Genomic DNA, 23703 nt, shown 5'->3' on the forward strand with positions numbered 1-23703 from the left:
ACAAAGAAGCAAACCAGCTACTATTTCAGCAAACACGAGATGAATCACCAACAAAAAAAACCAAAACATTAACCAATTATTTTCCGATATTGGAGCGAGAAGAAAAATCACTTCCTGCTACACTTTCACAATTAACAATCCCTTGATGGAATTTCGTTCAACGCTATATGCCGTTCTAGTGATAAAGCTATAGGTCTTGTAGCTACACGATTCAAAAGTTTACCCACAACAGTCAACACTGTGCGTAAAATGGTTGTAGATTACAGCAAAAAATAAGGAATTTTTTAATTACTGAAATAGGCGGCAGAAAAAAACCCGACTTCGGTGTAGAAGAAAGATTTTCTTTATCTTTTGATGAATGGACATCACTGCGTAACCGTTGCTACATTAATATTAATTTACATGCACAAAACTGTCAGTTCTGGAGCTTAAGCTTAATTCGTGTAACAGGATCAATGACTGCAGATAAGTGTATTGAGCTATTAGAACAAAAGCTTGCACAACATGGACTTGATTTGAGAAAAGATATTATTGGTATTATGATTGACGAAGCAAGTAAGATGAAAAAGTTGGGAAAATATTACCTGTAAATCAATAGTTGTCTTTTGCCCATTGTGTGCAACTGGCCGTTATTGAAGTACTATATCAAAAGGAGGATGTAGAAAGAGAAATAGATCACCAATTCGACGAAGACCAACAATCAGATATAGAAAACGATATTTTAGAGAGTAACTCTTGCAAGGATGATGATTTTTCTGACAACAATAAATTGATTGATCTCAATGCTAGTCATAATAGGCATCAAGGAAACCAATATGATGTTACTGAGGTAAATTGTGGTCCAGTGATCAAAAAGGTACGAACATTAATAGTAATATTTAGACGATCACCAAAAATAAAACTTTAACAAAAGACTGAAAGACAAGATGGAACAGTCTTTTGTCAATGCTTCAACGCGTCTATTTATTAAAAATTAATAGACATAAGTCTGCCAGGAAGTGAATATTTGGCTTTATCTAATGATGAGATTAAAACTGTATCTGCTATCATTAATGCGCTAGTCCCAGAAAAGCAACAGTTGAGGCCCTTTCCCGTCGGGATGCTAATTTGTTTAAATCCGATGTTGCCATAACTTTTATTTAAAAAAACTTAAAGATGCTAACAACATTAAAAGTCAAAAGTTGCATTCATCTCTCGTTCTTCGAATGCAACAAAAACGTACCGATGTAAGTGGGATCCTTCAGTATCTGCACAACGGTAGAACCAACGTTCAGTCCGTATCTGAAATAGAGCTAGTAACAGTTCCGTCTTCAATAAAATGTCTTAAATTAATAGTTGAGTCACTCGAAAAGCTAGACGCTTCAAATCCAGCTAGATCATTAACAGCTTATGAGTCTGAATCTGAAGTTGAATTTTCTGTTTCAAATGAGGCACTACTCTAAATTGCTTCTGATTCTTCTGACTCTCCATCTGAATCTATTTCTTTTGCCCTTGAAAAAAGCAAAAGAATAACAGACGAACTTAATAAAGTTATAAAAAAAAAGCACATTTACCCAGCATACCAATTGAATGTGAGACGTTGGTTAAAATTCAAAAGGAAATCCTGTTATTTAAAAACGGAGGAGCATTTTTTGCAAAAAGCGTATAGTTTCTTAATTGCTATTAAGCCTACCAGTGTAAAATCTGAAGTTGCTTTTTCTGCGGCTGGACCAATGATATATATTAACTAGGTGTCTAACTTCCGAAAAAAAAGTGAAGCAAATTTTTTTTGCCACCAGCATATGATTGGATAATAACTTGTTTTGCCACCAGCATCTGATTGGTTAACAGATATTACGGAAAAACGAATAGCAAAAATAAAACAAAACATCGCTAGAAATTTTTCTTCTTTGCTGCGGCTACCGGCTTTACAACCTTCAAAAACTTGCTTCACATTTTCTTACGGAATTTATGTGAAGTTAGACATCTAGCTAATATATATCATAGGGCTGGACTTTTTGCAACAAAAATAAGAAGTCGTCTGGGCGATGAAACTTTGAATGTGCTCTGCTTCGTCAAAACGTATTTTAAAAATAATCAAAAATAATTACATATGCATACTATATCTACAAAAATGACGAACTCTTTGTAATTTAGTAATTAAGTATGAATAGTGTTAAAATCCAAAGAATTTCCTTGTAATTTAATAGTTTTTTCTAAAGATACTTTGAATGTGTTATTAATTTTCTTAAAATTTTACTAATAATATGTTAAAACCTTTCAAGAACAGGTATTTAAAAATCCCGGGATATCGGGAATAGGATAATATAGTCCCGAAATCCCGGGATTTTAAATATAGCACGGGATTACAAACCCTAAACATTACTATCTATAAATCATTCGACTTTCGGTTCACATTTACGATATGCATGTCAAGTTTGGGGACAATCTACAACCGTCTTTCTAAATCATTTCAACAATCTGTCTTTCTAAAATCGTTTCGCTTCAAAGTAGAGTAATACGAATAATTCGTTTCTGCCCAAGAAACTTCCCCACTAACATCCTGTATCTTACATCCAAAATTCGTTTCTATGACTTAATATGACTCAACAACACGGTCTCTTTCCTACAATATTTCATACATAATTTAACAATAAGACGTGTGGGCATAACCTAAGATCAGTCACTTATAATAACTTAACTATCCCACTGAAACAGACAACTAAACATGGAATAAATTCTATTACATACCAGTGTATCCTTTCTTGGAACACCCTTCCGTACACCCTAAAAACAGATTTTATCCTTAGGTCCAAGAATCTGTTCTTAAAGTCAACTCCATCATTTCTACCTAAAAGGTTAGGCCAAACTTCATTCTTTACCTCAATAACTTTTTTCTTTATGCTTATGTACATTGTATAATTTTTTATTTGTGTATACCTATGTGTATGTAAATACAATGTAATAACTATTTGACCTATGTTTTTATCTCTTTTAAAAGTCTGTTTTATGGGTGTTTTTATTAAATTTTTGTTAGGTTTTACTTATATCATGTAATTAGTTTATTTCTTACGTTTTTCTTTTGTATTTTCTTTCTTGTTAAGGTCATCGCGTTTTATTAGTACATTACAATTTGCAATGATCTAGGTTTCTTAACACGAAATATATTGATATATTTATCTCGAAGTTGGTTTAATTAATTCAAAGAATGAAGTTATTGCATTGGGAATTAAGTGAAGTCATTGGAATGGAAAGTAATTGGATTGCGAAACAAAAACTTATGTTTGTTTCAAAGATTTCATTGGGTTGCAGAACAGAATAATCTAGATGACCCCTTTTTTCAACTTGAGGAGGATCAAAGTGATTACATTAACTTAGATTTTATTGATAGCATATGTATGTAGTGTATGTTTTTTTTGGTCTTATACCCTTTCAACTACAGATTGCACAGGTTTTCAAGAACAATTAAAACAACCATGCCATAACCATATTATATTGTGAGATTCTTTATTCTTTAGAATAGGCCTTTCACACTTTTTGCATTAGGATAGCCTGGCCTACTTCAAAAATTTCATTTAAAATATTTCCTCTCAGTATCTTCACCTTTCGCCCCCCCCCACCCCCATTTTTACCCCTTTTACATATAGATACATCTCTCCTAAACTTAGCAAGAGAATATGAAACGGAATAAGGGACACTATGTCATATTTTTTGATCTGTATAAAAAAGCTATGTCTACATGTATATCAGTACCTCGGAAATATACAAGTGACATTACTTTTTCAAAAGAGAGCAAGTAAAAGTTTTTGTTAGCGGTTTTTCTTATTTAAAGGACCAGCCAACGATATATATTAACTAGATGTCTAACTTTGCAAAAAATCCTTAAAAAAAGTAAAGCAAGTTTTTAAAGCTTTTAATGCCGGTAGCCGTTTTCTTTAAGCTGGCAATGCTTCATTTTTGTTTTGCTTTTAATTATAATTGCGTCATTTCAGGTTGGCAAAAAAATTGCTTCACTGCGGAAGCGCGAGTTAATTATCTAGTAAATATATATCATTGGGACCAGCTTCAAAGTTCTCCGTAATTAGTAAGAAGACAGTGGTATGTAACACTGGCTAAATCATAAACTTATAAAAGGATTGAAAAAGGAAATTTCGAAAAAATAGGCTTAACGCTGTATTTTATATGTATGTTATAGATTCTAAGTTTTAAGCTGATTTTTGTATAAAGTTAAGTAGGGTCTGAGCAAACCATGTTTATAAAGACAGCAATGTTTCGAAAAAAATAAATCTTAGAATTTCAACTCTGATGATAACAAGAGTTTACTTGGTGCATTTAAGAAAGTATTGCCAGATCTCTTGATTAGATACATAAAAGAAATGGATGTAGTGTTCTATGGATTGTCGATAAGCGATATTCAGCACATCGTATTCCAGCATGTGGAAAAATATAACGTAGTTAACTCATTCAGTTAAAAAAACTGGAATTGTGACAAGAGATATTGTTAGTGGATTTTTGAAAAAACACTCAAACATCACAACGAAAACTGCAAGGTTTATCCATAAATTCTATTAAAGCGCTATTATGTGAACAATTAATTTGACAGTAGAGAAAGTCTCATTGATAAATATAAATTTGAATTTCGTCAAGTTTTTACACCACGACGATCAGGAATTGTTTTTCAGGATTCTATATTTCGGGAAACTATTCCTGGCATTGAGTTAATAACCTCTTCCATAAATATAAACCAACTTCATTGCATATGAAGCATGTCATTGGCATTGTTTCCACTAGGACCATGTTGATTTTACCATGACACCATACTTTTTAAGTACTACACCAATTCCAATGTTGTAGTTTTCAATTTAAAAAAATGTGAAGAATCTCAGAAAATAACTTCTTTACATTATAGAAAATCGTCCACACATGAAAACAACGTGTGAACACAAGAAATAAAGAAAAAACAAAATTTCAAAGAACGATAAAACATTTTAAACCGAAACCAAAAATGAAAGGATGAGAACAACAAAAATCAATAAAACTCAAACAAAAAAAAAATTGCAGGAAAGTTTGTATTAGTTTGTTGAAGCTGCCGAAAAATGGTACAGAAGGGAAAAAAAATCTAAAAACATTTTTTCAACTTAGGTTTCTTTATCCGATGGCTGATCTTGAATATCATTTTATCCCAAACGTAAGATCATGACGAAAGTAAGAAGTGTAAGATCATGACCAAAGTAAGAAACGCGTGAAAACAACTTTTTGCACCCGAAAAAAGTCAAAAAGTAGAAATCATTTTAAAAAATCTACTAGTAATTTATTTGAAATTTATTATGCATTTATTTACAATACATTTGAATGTCAACCTTACCACGAGTTGAATACATCAATGGCGTCAGAAGATGCAGATATTAAAGCTTTTTTGTATTCTACAAAAGTAAAAAAAGGAAATTTAAAGCAAAAATTCATTAAAAAATTACCTCAAACTGAGGTAAAACTGATACATTTAACTTTGGGAAAATCATAAATTTGAGTGAACCACCTAAATCAAAATTGATTTTATAATACAGACGATTATATCCCAGTTGATCGATACGTAACATTTACATTATGTTTAAAAGAATATTAGTCTATAACTAATACTTATTCGCAAAACTTTTCTTTAAGAATCAAAGTAATTTGTTTAAAACCTGTAGGTGTTTTCCAAAGAGTTGCTGCTTGTGGGTTTAAAGGGCTATCAACATTTGGGTCTAAAATAAAATTAGTTACAAAATTACTGTTCATTCATGGAATACTTAAATATTTACTAAATACCAACTCTCGATTTATTTCACCATGGGATATCAGAGCAAACAATATGAAAATAAAACTAAAGATATGTAAACATCATTTGGCACTGTGTTTCATTTATTATCCCAATGAAAGATGTATTTACTAGCTTATATTTTGCTTTGCTATTAACTTAAAAATAATTATTTTATGTTATGTTAAACTAATAATCTTAAACTCATTTGTTTTTTTGTTAAACTATTTGTTGTTTTGATTTTGTTCTTTTTAATATTAGATTTTAGTCTAAAAAGCAATTATATAGCATAGTTACTAGTAGAACTTGCACTTGACAAGATTTCTTTGAGTTGCTATATGAGGAGTTAAAAAATTGTTTACAATGACTAAGATAACTAGATTAAGAAAACTAAGATAAACAGTCTTGATTGATTTGAATCGCATTAAACATCTTTCAGATTCTATTGATTTTAAAAACACTCTAAAAATTGAAGATGACCCAAAAAAGGGATTTTCAGAAACCTTGGAGAACAAGAGTCCTGAAGTCACCCAGAATTTAATAAATTTGATGAACAAAGCAACGTTGACAGTAACGACTGCTAATGGTGGCATAACAAATGATAATGATAAGAAAAGTATATGCGTAATTAAATTCTTCTTATTTGTTTTACTTATTGTCCAACAAAAAAATCGTATGGTTAATTTTTTTAATGTAAAAATTTAATTGCTATAAGTATATACATTACTTATGATACTTAAGATTTATTTAATAATAAAAAACATCTAAAAACATCTCTGACAAGCATATATTTCAAAAGCTTCATAACTAAAAACCATAAACGTTATTCAGACATTACCAACATACCTTGTAACAGACTTTGTATGGATACAAGCACTGATAAAACGCTGTTACAAGAAGACCACATTTCCTATATCAAAAATAAACATTCACATTTATCTTTAAAAAATAATATTAAGCCACAACACTCATAATTTACATTCAAAATTTATAGCAAATAAAAAGATGCAAAATTAAACTTCAACAAATAATTCATTGATTAGTAATATTGATATTACCTTTAACACATCTAAACATATATTCCCTTGTGCATCAACATTTGGGTGAAAACACGGCGTAACAAATTTAATAGTTGGTGCTTCATAAGGATAGTTTTCAGGGAAATTTAAACTCATTTTATATGCTAGTCCTTGATATATCTGAAAAAGAATTTCAAATAAGAAAATGAACTTAAATTGTCATCATAGTAGGTGTTAGTTAGGATATGAGCATAAGTAAAATGGAGTTGGCATTAATAGCACTGCTAATTCCCCTTGAGGAGATTTAGAATAAATCCAAAATTTACTAGCACAAAATCCAATCACTATAAATATTTGTTATCAAAACCTTCAAAAGTTGTCATTTAAGCATAACAAGATTCATTTTACTTATTATATTGAGATTTTTATTTTAACAACTTTACTGTTCTATATATTTTATATTTACATTTATTTTCATTAATAATATTTTCAGACAAATGGAGTTGCGTTTATTTACTTATATAAATTATTTAGGAATAATGGATCAACTTAATCTAGACTAAAATTTGAACTCAATTTTGAAACAAAGCCATAACATCCTGAAAGTCTTACTGATAAATTTCTGGACAAGACAGCTGAATGTGTATCATATTCAATCAGATCTAGGATTTGATTGAGGAGGAGATACTAAAGTTATAAGATCAATTATTCATGCCAATTCTGAGATTTCTTTTTAAATGAATGAGTAACTGAAGAAAAGGAGTAATTAGGCACCTGAAACATACTGTTGAATGGAGGTTATATCCTTTTTAAGATATGTGTTGTAATTCTTCCAGAAAATAAAAATGTGGTTTTTGGGATGAAAAAAGAGGGGAAGACCTTGGTCAATGCCATGAAGAAGATTGAAGAGGAAACAATTCATAAAAGAAATTTGAAGTGAAGAGTTACTTTCATAGCATTAGTTTTAGAGATCAAGGAATCTCACAAAAACCTTAATGTTTCTGGTTCATGAAGTTGAATAACATCTTTAAAGTACTAAAACTTACTTTTTTTTTTTTTGGAAACTATACATATTAGGTACCAGTAACGAATTTCATATTCTTAGGTGTATTGCTTGCTTCTCCACTTTGCATTTTAAGAAAATTACTTTATCAAAACTCAATTTTCCCTTAAGTAGTTTTTTATACTTAATACATAACTTGTGTGTTATTGATGATGGTATGTATTTAATATGTTTATTTATTTTTTGATGATGGCATGTACTTAGTATATTTATTATTATTAGCAATTCTACAAAAAAAGTCTAAAAGAGTAGTGTTCCTTGTTGAGAACAGAGATACTAGCTAATACCTAACTGATAGAAGTGTTTTAAAGCACTACCAATACAGGCTACACATATATGTACTGTGAAGCTAGTAAAGTATCAGCATATCGATTTCTGAGTGATAAAGTTGAGCATGAAACATAGATAAAAGCTATTCCAAACTCTAATTTAGTTATTACTAATAATACTGTTATCTGTGAGTTATACTGGCCTCCAAATTTTGAAACAGTTACAGTGCATTGAGGAAAATTTCGACCAAAAAATCCTCCATCTGTTTGGCTGGGAGTACCTTTATTTCAGATATTAACTGCTGGTTTTACTCAAAGAACTACCATAAGATCTTTAGGTGTCATTAGAATTACATTAAATGATGAGTTAGACACATTTCATAAAAAAGAAAAATTATGATCTTAAAAAAAAATAATGCTTTTCTTAGTCAATTTACATCAGATCACCTGGAAAAAGAAGTAAAGGTTCTAGAGGTACTTATTTTCTGAGTATTCAACAGGTCATTAAAAAATTAAGTATCAAACATGCATCTTTGCTTTTGAAATTAAATGTAGACATTGACAATTTTAATGTGGAATCTGGTTGTCAATGTGCATTATGCCAATATAAATTGTCTAAAGACTGTTTCAAAATTCTTAATAACTTGCAAGATCTAGACTTTTAAGTCAAACAACATTCTATTATAAGAAATTTGGTCAATATCCTAAAATTTTGGATAGTGGTGGATTAAAAAATCTAACAGATAACTTATCCCAATAGACATTTTTCAAATAATTATCATACTTGCAGAAAATCATTAAGAAATATTTTTACAATAATATCAGACTATTATTTACTGGATATGGAAGAATATAATTGTATAATAGTGAGCAACATTTAAAACAAAAATTTTATGTACACTGCAAGATCTGGCAAAGAACCTGCATTAAAAGTATTAAAGATCTCTTAGAGATCTGTTTGTAAAAATATTATTACAGTTTACACAAGTTTCATTTAGTTGTGTTGCTGTTTTCAAATTTTTTCCTATTTTTAAACAAAATTCATCTGATATTCTTTGCTTGGTTTGGTACAATTTTCTAATTATTATAAGAAAACGTTAATTTTGTGTTTCAGACAGCAAAGCCTAATTATAGGTGAAACTATAATTATGTAAATGTGTAAAGTTTTAAATTAAAAACTGTTTCAATCCATTTTAATTACATAATTCATTACTTTAGGTTATTAGTTTTTTTATTTTGTTTTTTTCATGCATTTAAATTCTTAGGTTATATATCAAAATACTTTTTAGTTTTTAAAAGTTAAGTTTTATTAAAGTTATATATATATATATATATATATATATATATATATATATATATATATATATATATATATATATATATATATATTTTTTTTTTCACAGTAAAAAAAAAAGTTCATTTTTTTCTGTATTAGAACTAAATTTTGCAGGGTTGCTAATTAGAATAACTAGATCTTTATAGTTAATCGTTTGTTAGAAGAAGATCTTTTAGCTAATGTGTATTACTAGCAAATATAAAAAGTGATATTTAAACTTTTTATATCTAAACACTTTGAATTTTCAGTAATTTATAAATTTTTATTAAAATGGGAAAACACCATACACTGCCTGAGAAACTATAGAAACATCTTACCAAAATTATTAGAATGTTTTTTTTTAAAACTTAGTAATATTATCAAGGTGTTATTTTAGCTTTTACTAAGAACACTTTAGTCAGAGCATTACTTTTGAAGACCCAGTATTATTTTACTGTACAGAACATATTTAAGGGGTTTAAACAGACTTTTTAATTCATGTATGGCAATAGCATTTTATTTTTTGAAACTGTTAAAAATCAATGATAAAGGATAAAAAAATGTTTAGTTTTTATATTAAACACACTTAGGCTTAGTTTATAAATTTTTAGGTTTTTTATATGTTATATTATTAGGTTTAGTCTGTGTATTAAACACATTAAATATTATATTAAACGCATTAAGGAGGTTATAATAGACTCCTTTTAAATTTGTATGCATGCAATAAAATTTTATTTAATAGAACTGAGGATGGTACATGACTTACAGAATCAGATGGTCCTTTTATTCTTCCATGCCATTTAAATGTATTTTCTTCATCAGGAAATGCTGTCACAGATTTGTTACTTGAAAGCTACACAACAAATTTGAAAAAAGTTGATATCAAAAATACACTAACACAATTTAGATATGAAACTTTCAACATTTTTAGTACACTTTTCTTTAAAACAACCCTTCAATATTTTATTTACCTAGGTATACTATGTTAAAACCAAAATAATCAGATTAATATGAATTTCTTAAAACATACCATGATTTCTGAAAGCTCTTTCATTAATCTAAAGTGAAATGAAAACATGTATAAACAATAGAGTATGGGAATAAAACTAAAAGTAATCGAGATTAAAGATCAGAAAAATTTTGATTAAAACTTTATTTATTAGACCTTAAATATGGTTAGCAGCCCTCTTACTTATGAAAATATATGTAATAGTATAAAATTTACATATTTATTACATTTGGTCAATAGAAATAATAAGTCTAATGTAATCCAAGCGTTTGACAAATACCAATTTAAAACATACCGTGACTTTACAGAATTATTAGATTTTGCACTACAAACTGGATTTTTTAGAAGGTTTTCATCGTTTTTTACCCTTCGAGTTGTATTTCCAGTTCTTCGAGTATTCATATCTTTATATGTTAGGGCAATACTGGTAAAGATGTTGCTTATACTGCTTAAAACATGTAATTTTGTCGTTAATATTGTCTTCAAGAAAATTCCACTTTAAATTTATTCGCGCTGGTATTATGAGCCAATCAATTAAAAAGCTTTTTAAGGATCCTTTACACTAGAAGATAATGATGTAAAAAAAATGAGTTTTTTTTTATAACCTTGAGTTTTATAATTATCTTTTCATTTTTTTATACCTAAAAATAACAGAAGAATAATAAGTTTAAGAATATTTAGATTTAATAATCTTCCATTAAACTTTGAAAAAAACATGTGATTGTAATTATGTGGAAACTTAATTACATGTAAAAGGCAAAAACGTATTTGATTTAGTTGAGGGAGATCGAAATAGTGGCCGAATTTTCCTTCGACCGATTTTTCTTTTTGATAGATATTTAGTTTTTTTCTTTACCTGTTTGGTTGTTAAATTGCTTTAAATCAAATACAAACCACTTCATCTTTGTAAGTGATTAACTAATAGATTCCATCGGGAATCCATATGTACATTTTTGTTATTTGATACATATTAAATTTCTTTTATGAATTAACTGATGTATTGGGGGATATTTCTCCTCAGTCAAAAATTGAGCTTACTCAAATCAATCACAACAGTTTCTTAGGATATCTGAAAGATGATGGTTAGAAAAAGTGACTTAATCTTTTTTCTTGAGCGTTTATAGGAATCTTTGAGTACAGACTTGATTTTCATTTTCTGAAAAATCTGTGGAAAAAATAAACAAATAAAGAAAAGCTAAAATAATACATTGCTGATATTATCTTGTTTTATTAATAGATTCCAATCCATACGAAGAAGTAACCTTCAGCTTCTGTCGTCGCTAGAATCAAATAAAAAAAAATCTTCAATATGTTTATCTGACAATTGCAAGACTATAGACCCAAAACCACAAGCACTGTCTGCAAAAGTGTGGATGCCACCATAGATAATTTAAAGTAATAAAAACTTTAAGGATGTAGTTTAAAGGCACCTAAGTAAAGAAACCCACAAAGAAAAGGAAGATTGTCTGCCATCAGATTAATTGCCATGTGTAATAACTTTGTAATTATATTGAGTTTATATGTTTTTAATTTGAACTAGAAACAAAAAAGAAATATAATCATGCTTAATAATAAATCTTTGATTATTTGTAAATACAGAAATAGTATCTGAAAAGACTTCGCAGCTCGCTTGTCAGTCTGATTACACTCGATAGAACTTACGTGTTCATAATGAAGCCAAAAAACATTTTTTATAGTAAAAACCAGGCAGGTAATGTTTTGCTTTTGAAAATAAAAGCAACCGTAAAGTTAGTTTACTCAAGATTGGCTTACATTAGCGATTTTCTGTATATTTTTGTACTTTTTACTTCAGATTAGAGAACTTTAAATTGGTTTTGAGACCTATGTCTTTATGCGATTCTTAATCAGCATAAAATTCTCTATCATAATCAATCATAAAAATGGTGGGAGAGAGAAGAAAGTCGAGAAACGCCTACATATATACATATGTCCACTGTCCTGATGGTTTCTTAAGGAATATCTCAGACTTTTCTTTGCCTTCTTCCATGAGGACATCAAAGAAAGATGATACTAAGTCATCTAAAAGGGTCCATAACAACCAGATATTCAGAAAGTAACCAGAGATGCCTTGAAAATGTAATATGTGCCTGCTGGCAACAGTCTTGTTTGGATAGGTCTTCAGGTTTGAAAAAAATTCAGTGTCACTGAAAGAGGCTTAGACTCTAAGTGGTTCTTCATTCCACTGTTTTAAATAAAGCTAAATCTAATTGATATGTTTTAAGAGTGATTGGTAAATAGACAAGCATTTCCTGTTGCATGTTCTTCAATATTGGATCCTGAAACAGTTCATGAGTTGTTGTACAATATCTTGGTTAATTGTTTCTGATATTTCCTGAATAGTGAAATTGACCAAACAGAGAAGTTAAAACATTCAAAAGAAGTTAAAACATATGAAATTTCGATAATGGTGGCATGTAATCCAGACCATTTCAGTTCCTAGGGCTTCTTTAACTCTAACACATCTGCCTTTTTGAAAACTCTTAAGTAAAAAGTCTTTGATTAGTCAACACAGAGTCCATTTTTCAATTCATTAAACAGACATTTGCTTTAGTCTCTCTCGTTCCATTTTGGATTAGTCAGGGCTCTGGGGTGGATCTTAAACTGGATGAAGTCATTTTATAGTTTAGTTTACTGTTTATCACTTGAAGAGTTTATTAGTTCAATTTCTGTTCAATCCTTGCTCAATATTAATTCAGCAACACCTTTAAAATAAAATAAAAACATGCATGTTAGAATTCAGCTCACAAGCAAGTAAATTAATTTATAATATGTCAAAGTCAGACAGAAATTGCAAATGCAGATACTAGACAAGTAATGTTGATAATAGGTTGACCTGTAATTGTTGCTCAATCAGCCTTAAATTTTGCAAGCCAAATACTTATACTTAATGGACAAAAACAAGTCATGAGAAGTAATAATTCTTTAAACATAAACATTTCAGTATAGTATTGTGGTCCACCTTTATATATATATATATATATATATATATATATATATATATATATATATATATATATATATATATATATATATATATATATATATATATATATATATATATGTATATATATATATATGTATATATATATATATATATATATACATATATATATATATATATATATATATATATATATATATATATATATATATATATATATATATATATATATATATATATATATATATATATATGAGGGTGATGACTTTTTTTAAAATAACTTTTATGGCTATGTTTTTCTGAGAAAATCTCTCTCAAAAAATATAAAAATCAATCATTAATATTTGTATTTCAAACTTGATAAATGATTGTAGAGTAGGAACCTCTTGTTAATATTTTGTGTAAGCTTTTTGTGTTTCATGATATCCTGTGTGCATTTTGTAGTACATTTTACACATATTTGTAATGCATCACAAATTCTTTGATAATGAAATAGTTGATGTTTGGAGATGTAGTCTTACCTTCTAAAATACAATTTATTTCTTATCTCAAAGTTAGATTAGAACGGTGCTAACAACTAATATATTGTGTAATAAGCAACTTTTTCTGGATAAACATTTAATTCAAAAAGCTACATCACTTATAGATCCTATGTTTTCTGCATCTGCATCACAAATGATCACTTAGATTACACCCTGCAAATCAAAGCCATTCAGCAAACCACAGATACCATTGAAGATATTTTTGGCTTTACTGTTTGGTAGTAACCAAACTTTAAACAAACCTGCTAATACTATGTGTCCATGATTCTAGTGATAGTATCAGTTGCACTTTATGATGGTAAGAGTCTGTAACTGATTTTTTTTTAATTTCTTACATTAACTTGTGTAGATCTGTTAGATTTTTACCTTTGTTGACCTTGTTAAATTGTTAACTGGTGCTGCGAATTTGATTTCTTTTTCACAGTTTTTTTGAAATTACGACTTGTATTTCTTTAAGCATCATTCATTTTTAGTAACTAATAAATTATTTATTTTTTAAATGTGAAAACCTCATCTAATGATTATATATATATATATATATATATATATATATATATATATATATATATACATACATACATACATACATACATACATACATACATACATACATACATACATACATACATACATACATACATACATACATACAGCGGTGGCCAAAAATTAAAGACCACTCATTTTTTAGTTGGTTTCTTAATCTTTAAATTAAAATTAAGAAGATTCTAATTAACATATTAGATTTTTTTTTAATATCTTGTTAATTAAAACATACGGATTAAAGTGGTATAATTTTTTTAATCTAATTCTAATAAAATAGCGTTTAACTTATTAAAAAACTGATGAGTACTTATAAATCTTCTTTAAATAAGTTGGACAAAATTTAACGACCACTTTCAAATCTTTAATTTGCACTTATTAAAAATAATAATCCATTATTTTTTTTAACTGTCTTAATTCCTTATTACGTTGGCTATAAAATAAAACGTTGAAACCTGAGTTTTGATATCAAATAAACATTTATTTTTTGAATTGCAATAAGGATATAAAAATATTGCAAAAATGTGTGCAAAGATCTAAGAAAAAGACAGATGCGCGGCTCTTGTATTAAAAGAAGAAGGCTATAGCATCAGACAAATAGCAGAAAAGCTCGGAAGGTCTCACTCTTGCGTTATTAACATAATTCAACGATACAAAGAGACCCGGTCAATTAATGATCATCATAGGACTGGACACAATAAAATTTCAAATGACTGTGATGTTTGCTCGCTAGTGAGATTAATGAAAGAAAACAGACAAGCATCATCTACGGACTTGTCTACGAAATGGACACTGTCAAATGGTCTGAAAGCAAGCCCTAGAACTGTGCAAAGGGTCCTCCACAATTTAAATTATTTATGGCGTGCTGCTGCAAAAAAACCACGCTTAAATAAAAAACAAAAATTTGCCAGGAAAGAGTGGTGCAAACTACATAAAAATTGGTCAACAGATCAGTGGAGCCGTATGGTCTTTAGTGATGAAATGAATGTTGAGGTAGACAACCGAAAAGGTTGCATAATGTTGCGTAGACTTCCAAGCAAACGGTTCGATGAATCATGCATTTTGAAACGAACAAAACAAGGCAGTGGTTCAATAGGCATTTGGGCCTGTATGAGTGCCTGTGGAGTTGGCGTTTTTCATTTATTCGATGGTAGACTCAACAAAGAAAGGTATATCGAAATTTTGAAAAACTTGCTTATTCCTAGCATTGATTTATGGCGGTTGCAAGATGGATTTGTTTTCCAGCAAGATAATGCGTCGTGTCATAAAGTGCATGTTGTTAGGAAATGGTTAGATTCTAATAAAATTCAAGTGCTTCCATGGCCTGCCAATAGTCCAGACTTGAATCCAATAGAGAATTTATGGTCGTGGCTTGATCAAAAGCTTGGTAAAGAACAACTTTACAATTTGGAAGATTTGAAATCTTCTATCTCTCATCATTTGAAAAATGTGCCTGATGAAGTAATCAAAACTTTAATGAATTCAATGCCAGAACGAGTACAAGAGTGCTTGAAAACAAATGGAGGAACAACACGTTTCTAAATTATTTTTTTATTGCTTTTTGAAATATTTTTGAAACTGGTCTTAAAATTTTGTCCAATTTTTTTTCCCATTTATATTTTTTACTAGTCAGTTTTTTAATTTTTTAACATTATTTTGTAAAAAAATCATAAATTCTTTTATAATAAAAATAAAATACAATAAAAATTCTTTCTAAAAATGTTTTTCTTTTTTTGATACCTTTTTCCAAAATAAAATTATACTAAGGTTAAAAAAATAAATTTTGAAAAAAAAAAGAGTGGTCTTTAATTTTTGGCCACCGCTGTATGTATATATATATATATATATATATATATATCGTTTGATGTAGTGTTGTATTGAAATAATACAATGCTCTTGTTCGTTGAAAAGTGCTCGATGTTTAGGAAATTTATTTTGATTATATATAAATTTCAAAACAGAGCGATTTATAATTATAATTAAAAACAATAAAGAAAAACTTTTATTATGGAACTTTAAGTTTCATGCCTAACGGCAATCATCAGCCATATATGGCTGATGATTGCCGTTAGGCATGAAACTTAAAGTTCCATAATAAAAGTTTTTCTTTATCGTTTTTAATTATAATTATACATATATATATATATATATATATATATATATATATATATATATATATATATATATATATATATATATATATATATATTAGTGTTATATTTAGTTCAAAAAAATGATAAATGATGAAAATAAAGCCATACAGATGCGTTTTGAAAAGCGTCATCAAGAAATGTTAGCTATGTATCAGAAGAGGCGATTGGAAAGACTTAAAGAAATATCTGAAAAAGTTAATAATTCAGATGTTTTCTTAATAACATTCAACAAAGAAAAAAGAGATCTTTCTGACCTCCTTAATTCTATTGACCCATTGAAAACAAAACTCAACATTGCTGACATTTTTGAAACTATCTCAAATAAAATGCAGACTTTGCAAAAATTTGTATCTGATTCTGCTTCAGATTTACCTTCGTATGATATTCGTAGAGCACAAGAAATTTTATTAGAATTAAGAAATGCCATTAATTTAAAGAGAGACCAACTACTCCCAAAAACAAAATTTACTTTTAAATCAAGAACTAAAGTTACGGAAAAAAACGAATGTGATGTAAAAACAGAAGCAGGTAATACGCAGAGTTTACAATCTCCTGATCAAACATATGGTTTTTCAAACATGATTGGAAAAATGTTAACTCTAAGTTCTGCTGATTGCAAAGGTAAACATATCAGTTTACTAAACTTACAAGATTGCCATGTAGAAATTAAAGGTTGTCCATGCGCTATGCAAATACAAAATTTGAGCAATACCACGGTGCATTGTGGACCAGTCAGTCGTGCTATTTTCATAAATAATTGTTATGACAGCATATTGCATTTAGCTTGTCAGCAGTTGCGAATTCATTCGACCTTCAATTCTAATTTCTATATCCTTGTGCGAAGTAAAGCCATTATTGAAGACTGTGAGAATCTAGGTTTTGGTGAATTTGTTTGGAAGTATGATGGTATTGATGAACATATGCAAGAAGCTAGTTTAAGTAGAAAGATAAATAACTGGAAAAATGTAGATGATTTTAATTGGCTAAAGCTAGATGAGAAATCTCCAAACTGGTTTATTATCAATTGACATGTTTCAGTTTAAACTGTTATTTATTTTAAAAATAAAATTAAGGGAAATATGTATGTATGTATGTATGTATGTATGTATGTATGTATGTATGTATGTATGTATGTATGTATGTATGTATGTATGTATGTATATTGAGAGAGTTTTGCATAAATTTTTTCAAGTGTTCTGTACTGCGTATGTACTGTTTATTAACCTATGTAAATATATTGTTTAGAGTAGAGTTGTCTAACCTAACTATATTTTTCCAATTCATTTCCAATTCCAATTCAACATTTGTGTCCAATACCTATCACTGCATCAACTCTTGAAAGTGTTGTGTTGTGTAGTTTGAAGTTAAGCATTTAACAAAACAAATATATTTCTTGTCTTGTAATTTATGATTTAAGTTCAAAACTTATTTTCCTTTTTTCTATATATCCTATATATTCTATATATTACTCACAAAGTTAGCCCATTCTAGATTTTGACACCGTATTACATAATATAGAAAAGTCAGGTTTGTTCATATAGTCTTAGCAATTTGGTTATGGTTAAGTGATGTATGTAATATGGATTTTTCAAATTGTTTAGCCAGATGTTAAATTAAAAACCTATATCCTAATTTGACCATGTAAAATAAGTTGCAAAAAACATGAGTTTTGATATAATCATCTTCCTATATGGAGTGGATTTTTTCCCTATATGAGCGGATTTTGTTGAATGCATTCTCTTCAGATGAATGGATTTTGTTGAATGCATTCTCTTCAGATGAATGGATTTTGAATCCATTCATCTGAAGATAGACGTTGAAAATGCATTGAACAAAAATAATGAAAAAACACAAAGTTTACAAAATGCTTTTTATTTTAGAGTTTAATTAAAGAAAATTTTCACACCAAGGTTTGTTAACGTACTTGTTACTGCAATAATTTCTGGCAACTTGGATATGGAATAAAAATAAAGAGAATTATTTGAAACTTTTTTTAAAGTTGTTTATTATGTAATGTTAGTTTTGCTTAAAAGTTATTTACTAATTACTTTTCCCTGATACTGATCTATCAGACAGATCAATAAAACAATTTTGTTCACTTTGAAATGAAAACTCGCGTTAAAAATGCCTTTATATTTTACTTTTCTAGGTGTGAAAAGTCTTATGGGTCCACGAGCCATGGCCCCATTTGAAAAGAATCATCGCAAATCTAGTGCATTTTCGTCAAGTTCTTCAAGTCTTAACAATTTTAATGAGTCAGCCCGTGACTTCCTTTTAGTTAGTAACGCAACCTCTATCATAAGGAGTGCACTTTCAGCTTTATTCAATCACCAACCTGATGACCCTATTCAATTCCTCATAGAATACTTAGAGACAATTAAGCTTGATCCTATAACTATGTCATGTAAAAAGTTAACTGGTCTTCAGTTTCAGGAAATGGGATTCATGAGCAATGTACTAGGTGTATACAGTGATTTAACTTCATTAGAAAATGAGGGCACAGATGTAAAAGGTCTATTAGGAAAACAATTCAATGAGTTGTTGGAAAAGTTATCTGAAAATCTTCTCGGAGAACAGGGGAAAATGTGTCTGATAAAATTGCAATACCATTCAGATCGAGTAGTTTCTTTTAAAAGATTTTACCAATCGATTTTAATATTGCATGTCATAAAGAAATTTATTCAAATAATAGAAAACATATATGTTAATTTAAATTTTAGTGATGATAGCACCGCTTGTAATGATCTATGCAAAGCTGTTCTTTATAGTCTTGATAATTATATTAGTTGCTGCTCTCTTGGAAACTTTAACTCAGAATTAAATTTAAATCTTTATTATCCTCCTTCCAATTCGCCTCAAGAATGTCACCAAAGAATCGCGAAGAATAAATTTATCGCTGATGCTCTGAGAATATTTGTGAGACTTATATGAAATATTTTGAGACATGAAATGTTGATATCTGAATTGAAGCACGAAGTAAAAGATAGGCAAATTGAATTGAAAAAATGAAACCTTGTTAGAAAATTAATTTTAGCCTATCTTCACGTTGGGAGATGAAAATTAGTTAAAAAAAAACTTTCTTGTCTGATGTTCGCATACAAAGATAAATATATCAATGTAAACTATTATTAGATTTATAATACTTTAAATTTATTATTTATACGTTTAAAGTGTATTGGGTAAATCCGGGGGAGATGGTCGTAGTTTTTGTTAGAGGATATAAAAATCAAACTAGTGGGATTTTTTACGAACTATTTATCTCGGAGCAATATTTAATCATTTGAGTAAACAAGATCATTAAGTAATTAACAAATTTTAATCAAATAAAATTTAAAAAAAATCAAAGCTCTCGATTGCCCATCTCTCCCAAGGTGTCTGGGAGAGATGGCCATGCTCATAGGCGCCGAGTTCACGGGGCAACAGGGGCAGTGGAAACCCCTGGAAATTTATACTAATAATATATTATCACAGATTATCACGAGGGCGAGAGTATCTATTTGGTCTAGGAATTAATTCGTGCGGTTTGACAAGGGATTACGAAACTAGCTTATTGTCTCAGCGTTTCGTTTAGCCACGCATGCGTGCGAAGATCACTGTTATTGCACATCATTTTCATTATAAATCATTTGATTTAAGCGTAAACAACACTATTTTTAATTTAACTGATAATGTCGATTTTTGTTCCTGATAAAGTGTTTTTGCGGGGGATTCTTCTTCATTACTTTAGCATGAAGAAAAGTCATCGTATTTTGGTTGAAGTTTATGGTGACCATGCTCTAGCTGAGCGAACGTGTCAGAAGTGGTTTGCACGGTTTAAAAGTGGTGATTTTTGTTTGGAAGACCAAGAGCGACCAGGACAGCCGAAAAAATTTGAAGATGCAGGATTGGCAGCATTGCTCGATCAGGATTCTTGTCAAACGCAAGAGGACCTTGCAAAATCGTTAGGAGTTGAACAATCAATAGTTTTCAGACGCCTCAAAGCCATGGGTATGATTCAAAAAATGTCTCATTGGGTTCCACATGAATTGAAAGACAGAGACGTGGAAAGAAGAAAGACCATTTGTGAATTGCTGCTTGAAAGACAGAAAAGAAAAGGATTTTTGCATCGAATCGTTACTGGTGATGAGAAATTGATTTATTACAAGATCCTAAACGAAAAAAGGCCTCGGTAAAGCCAGGTGAACCAGGTGCATCACAACCCAAACGGAATATTCACTGTGCAAAGGTTATGCTGTGTATATGGTGGGGTATGAAAGGTGTGGTGTACCATGAGCTTCTGACACCTGGTGAAACTATTAATGGAGAACGTTATCGACGGCAATTAATGCATTTGAAGCAAGCTCTGGTCATAAAACGACCAGATTGGGGTAACAGACATGATAAACTCATTTTTCAGCATGATAACGCTCGACCACATGTCGCAAAACCTGTCAAAAACTATTTGGAAAATGTCGGATGGGAAGTGTTACCCCACCCGCCGTATTCTCCGGACATTGTTCCTTCTGACTACTACTTGTTCGATTGCATGAATAACGATTTGATTGGACAGCGCTTCACTTCTTCAGAAAATATCGAAAAATGGGTCTCTGATTGGATCACTTCTAAGGATGAAGCATTTTTTTGACACGGAATTCGTAAATTGCCGGAAAGATGGGCAAAAGTAGTGACTAGATATGGACACTATTTTCATTAATGTATTCATCCATTTATTTTTTGAAATAAACCTTCAATTTTCAATTAAAAACCGCACGAATTAATTCCTAGACCAAATATTCGCCCCCGTAATAATCCGTGATTATATATTATTAGTATAAATTTCTGGTGGGGGGGGGGGGGGGGGGGGGGGGGGGGCACTGCCCCTGTTGCCCCCGTGAACTCGGCGCCTATGGCCATGGTAGTAAGGGAATGATGGCCAGTAGTTTACTTCACTCTTTTTTTAGTTTTCAGCATCTCTTCTCTTTTTTTCGGCCACATTTAGAACACATATTGTTAAATTCGGTACAGTTTTCATGAATCCAAAATGAACAAATAACACATTGTAACCAGTCCGCAATAACTTGAGTAGCATAATAATTTTCTCCACAACCAGTGCAGTTGTCTTATTCATTTTTTGTATCAATATCTGAATTGCAGAATACTGGTTCTTCTTCGTCCTCACTGCTTTCTGAAATCCTTTGAACAAACTTTTGCTTTTTAGCTACTTTGATCGTTCTAGATGTATTCGATATAGCTTTAAATATAGACCTTTCATTGTTGGCACAGGGTATTGGATTTATAACAGGCGATGTTATGGGTGAACTTTGACATGCAGTTGGATTAGGTGTCTGCCAATCTTGCAAGAAATGTGTACTCCGGTATTGCAGTTGCGTTAAAAGGAAATACTTCCGTAGCACAGTGTGTCATTTTAACAATCTAGAAGGGGAAAATTTCAAACACATAGACTATACCTTTGCTTATTTAAAGTACAATTATAGATATAGTAATCATTTAAATGCAAAATTATAAAAATAAAGCATGCATAATATTTTTTGAGTTTTAAAAAATAGAGCAAATATAAAGAATTTTAGATTTTAATTTCAATATTAAAGAATTTTTATAAAATAGAAATTTATATTTTACAATTAAATAACGAAATACATTTTGAAAGAGGCAAAATTAGATCACTCATTTACTTGGTATCACTGGCGATGACATATTTATCTAGTGAATCCTCAGATATGTCCATAGAATTGTCTAAAGCTGTCTCACTTTGCTCACTTTCTAATAAATTTAACAATTCAGGATCCATTTTAATATGCTTAGTTTTCGGACTCTCAAACTTGCTATAATCGGATTTGAAGTAAAAGCAGTCTGTTTAATAAATCCGTATTTTTGTCCGTTCGAGGTGTTTTCCTCGTAAAATGTTTCCTAAAGTGCCTGTTGTGTTTGTTTCTAGCCTCTTGGGTTTCTTCGGAATATTGTCCGATTGGAAGAATGCAAGTTTCTATAATGGCTCTGCTATTAAATAAAACTTTATGAAGGGTAACAGGCATAGGATACCATCCGTATTGTTCAATCTATAGATCCCGGGTCTCACTTGCGTAGTTTTCGAATTTATCCGAATTGATTTTATGATCCGAGTTTATGCATTCTAGAATAGTTCCTAAGCGTTTTACTAATTCGAAGCAAACTCCTGTTATCTCAGCCGACTTCACAGCATTTCTGAAAAATTTACGAGCACAGTTTCCATTATTTGTATTACCAGTTTGCTGTGTTGGGTCATCAACTAAAAAAAATCCAATACACGTCTAAACTTTTCCTGGACTTCTTTTTTTTCGTGCCACCTTTATTTATTTTCATTCCCACTTCTTTGCCATGTTTTAATTTCAAATAAAAAAAAAAAAAAGTGGTATGAAATGTGAAGAACGCATTCGAAAATTCTAATCCAGGCATAAAGAGCTGATAATCCAAAGGAAAGATATTCTTTGTTTATTTCTTCCCTTGATAATATATTTATATTATTCTTTTTCTGTAGGTCCCACATATGTAACAGCATTTTGTGGAAGAGCATGATGACACCGCATTGCAAACTTTTCCGTCTATCATACAAAGCATCATAGTTATTATTAACGCAATGTCAAGATCTCCGAGAGATACTTTAGTGGGCGTATGCATTTTAATTTGTCGCCTTAAATAAATTAATTTCTTTAACTATTAAATCTGTAGATTCTTTCGTGAAAACAAATTTAAAGAGGTGACAATAGCGAGTAGACGATGTGACAGGGTTTTTCCAAACGATGGTTTTAGTATCCCTTATACCAAAGAAAATTTTTATTGGTACAATAGACTTTTATCGGTTGAAGTCTGCTCCGCAAACCTCTGGTTATATCGCATCTACTCCGATCCGTCGCATCCCCATTAATGACGAAGCCGTATGTATTATCTTTATGTAGAAGTAATTTCTCTCTCACACCTTGAATTTCACAAAAGCGAAAGAGTGTGTGATCAATGAGAGCTTGTAGAGGTCTGTAGATGTTTCTGTTATCATAACTCCTTGAGGATAACATAACCGTTTG

The 23703-nt window shown here is 30.0% G+C and overlaps 3 protein-coding genes across 6 annotated transcripts; 2 read left to right on the forward strand and 1 right to left on the reverse strand.

Annotated features, from left to right (window-relative positions):
* Nucleotides 1–5286: 5286 nt before the first annotated feature.
* On the reverse strand, nucleotides 5287–10968 carry LOC145194100 (putative ubiquitin-conjugating enzyme E2 C). The gene is made up of 7 exons (XM_090067829.1): nucleotides 10747–10968; nucleotides 10473–10500; nucleotides 10209–10295; nucleotides 6835–6975; nucleotides 6623–6686; nucleotides 5664–5723; nucleotides 5287–5402 (listed from the first exon to the last, which is right to left on the reverse strand). Exons 1-7 carry the CDS (start codon nucleotides 10851–10853, stop codon nucleotides 5341–5343), a joined length of 549 nt encoding a protein of 182 aa, XP_089923955.1. The 5' UTR covers nucleotides 10854–10968; the 3' UTR covers nucleotides 5287–5340.
* A 2996-nt stretch (nucleotides 10969–13964) lies between these two features.
* Nucleotides 13965–17910, forward strand: LOC145194454 (tubulin-specific chaperone C-like). Of its 2 annotated transcripts, XM_090067821.1 has the most exons (2): nucleotides 13965–14253; nucleotides 16720–17910. In XM_090067821.1, exons 1-2 carry the CDS (start codon nucleotides 14248–14250, stop codon nucleotides 17674–17676), a joined length of 963 nt encoding a protein of 320 aa, XP_089923947.1. In that variant the 5' UTR covers nucleotides 13965–14247; the 3' UTR covers nucleotides 17677–17910. The 2 variants fall into 2 exon arrangements, with proteins under 2 accessions (XP_089923947.1, XP_079928233.2); XM_080072107.2 differs by lacking the exon at nucleotides 13965–14253 and having other exon boundaries at nucleotides 16712–17910.
* A 528-nt stretch (nucleotides 17911–18438) lies between these two features.
* LOC145194080 (uncharacterized) lies at nucleotides 18439–19759 on the forward strand. Of its 3 annotated transcripts, none has more exons than XM_090067825.1 (2): nucleotides 18439–18558; nucleotides 18798–19759. In XM_090067825.1, the coding sequence occupies exon 2, from the start codon at nucleotides 18812–18814 to the stop codon at nucleotides 19577–19579; it is 768 nt and encodes a 255-aa protein (XP_089923951.1). In that variant the 5' UTR covers nucleotides 18439–18558; nucleotides 18798–18811; the 3' UTR covers nucleotides 19580–19759. The 3 variants fall into 3 exon arrangements, with proteins under 3 accessions (XP_089923951.1, XP_089923952.1, XP_079927796.2); XM_090067826.1 differs by having other exon boundaries at nucleotides 18530–18658; XM_080071670.2 differs by having other exon boundaries at nucleotides 18539–18663.
* Nucleotides 19760–23703: the final 3944 nt, after the last annotated feature.

Source organism: Hydra viridissima, unplaced genomic scaffold, assembly GCF_058129835.1.
Source record: "Hydra viridissima isolate aposymbiotic clone 2 unplaced genomic scaffold, HvirCarnegie_v1 scaffold_12, whole genome shotgun sequence".
Classification (NCBI taxonomy): Eukaryota; Metazoa; Cnidaria; class Hydrozoa; order Anthoathecata; family Hydridae; genus Hydra; species Hydra viridissima.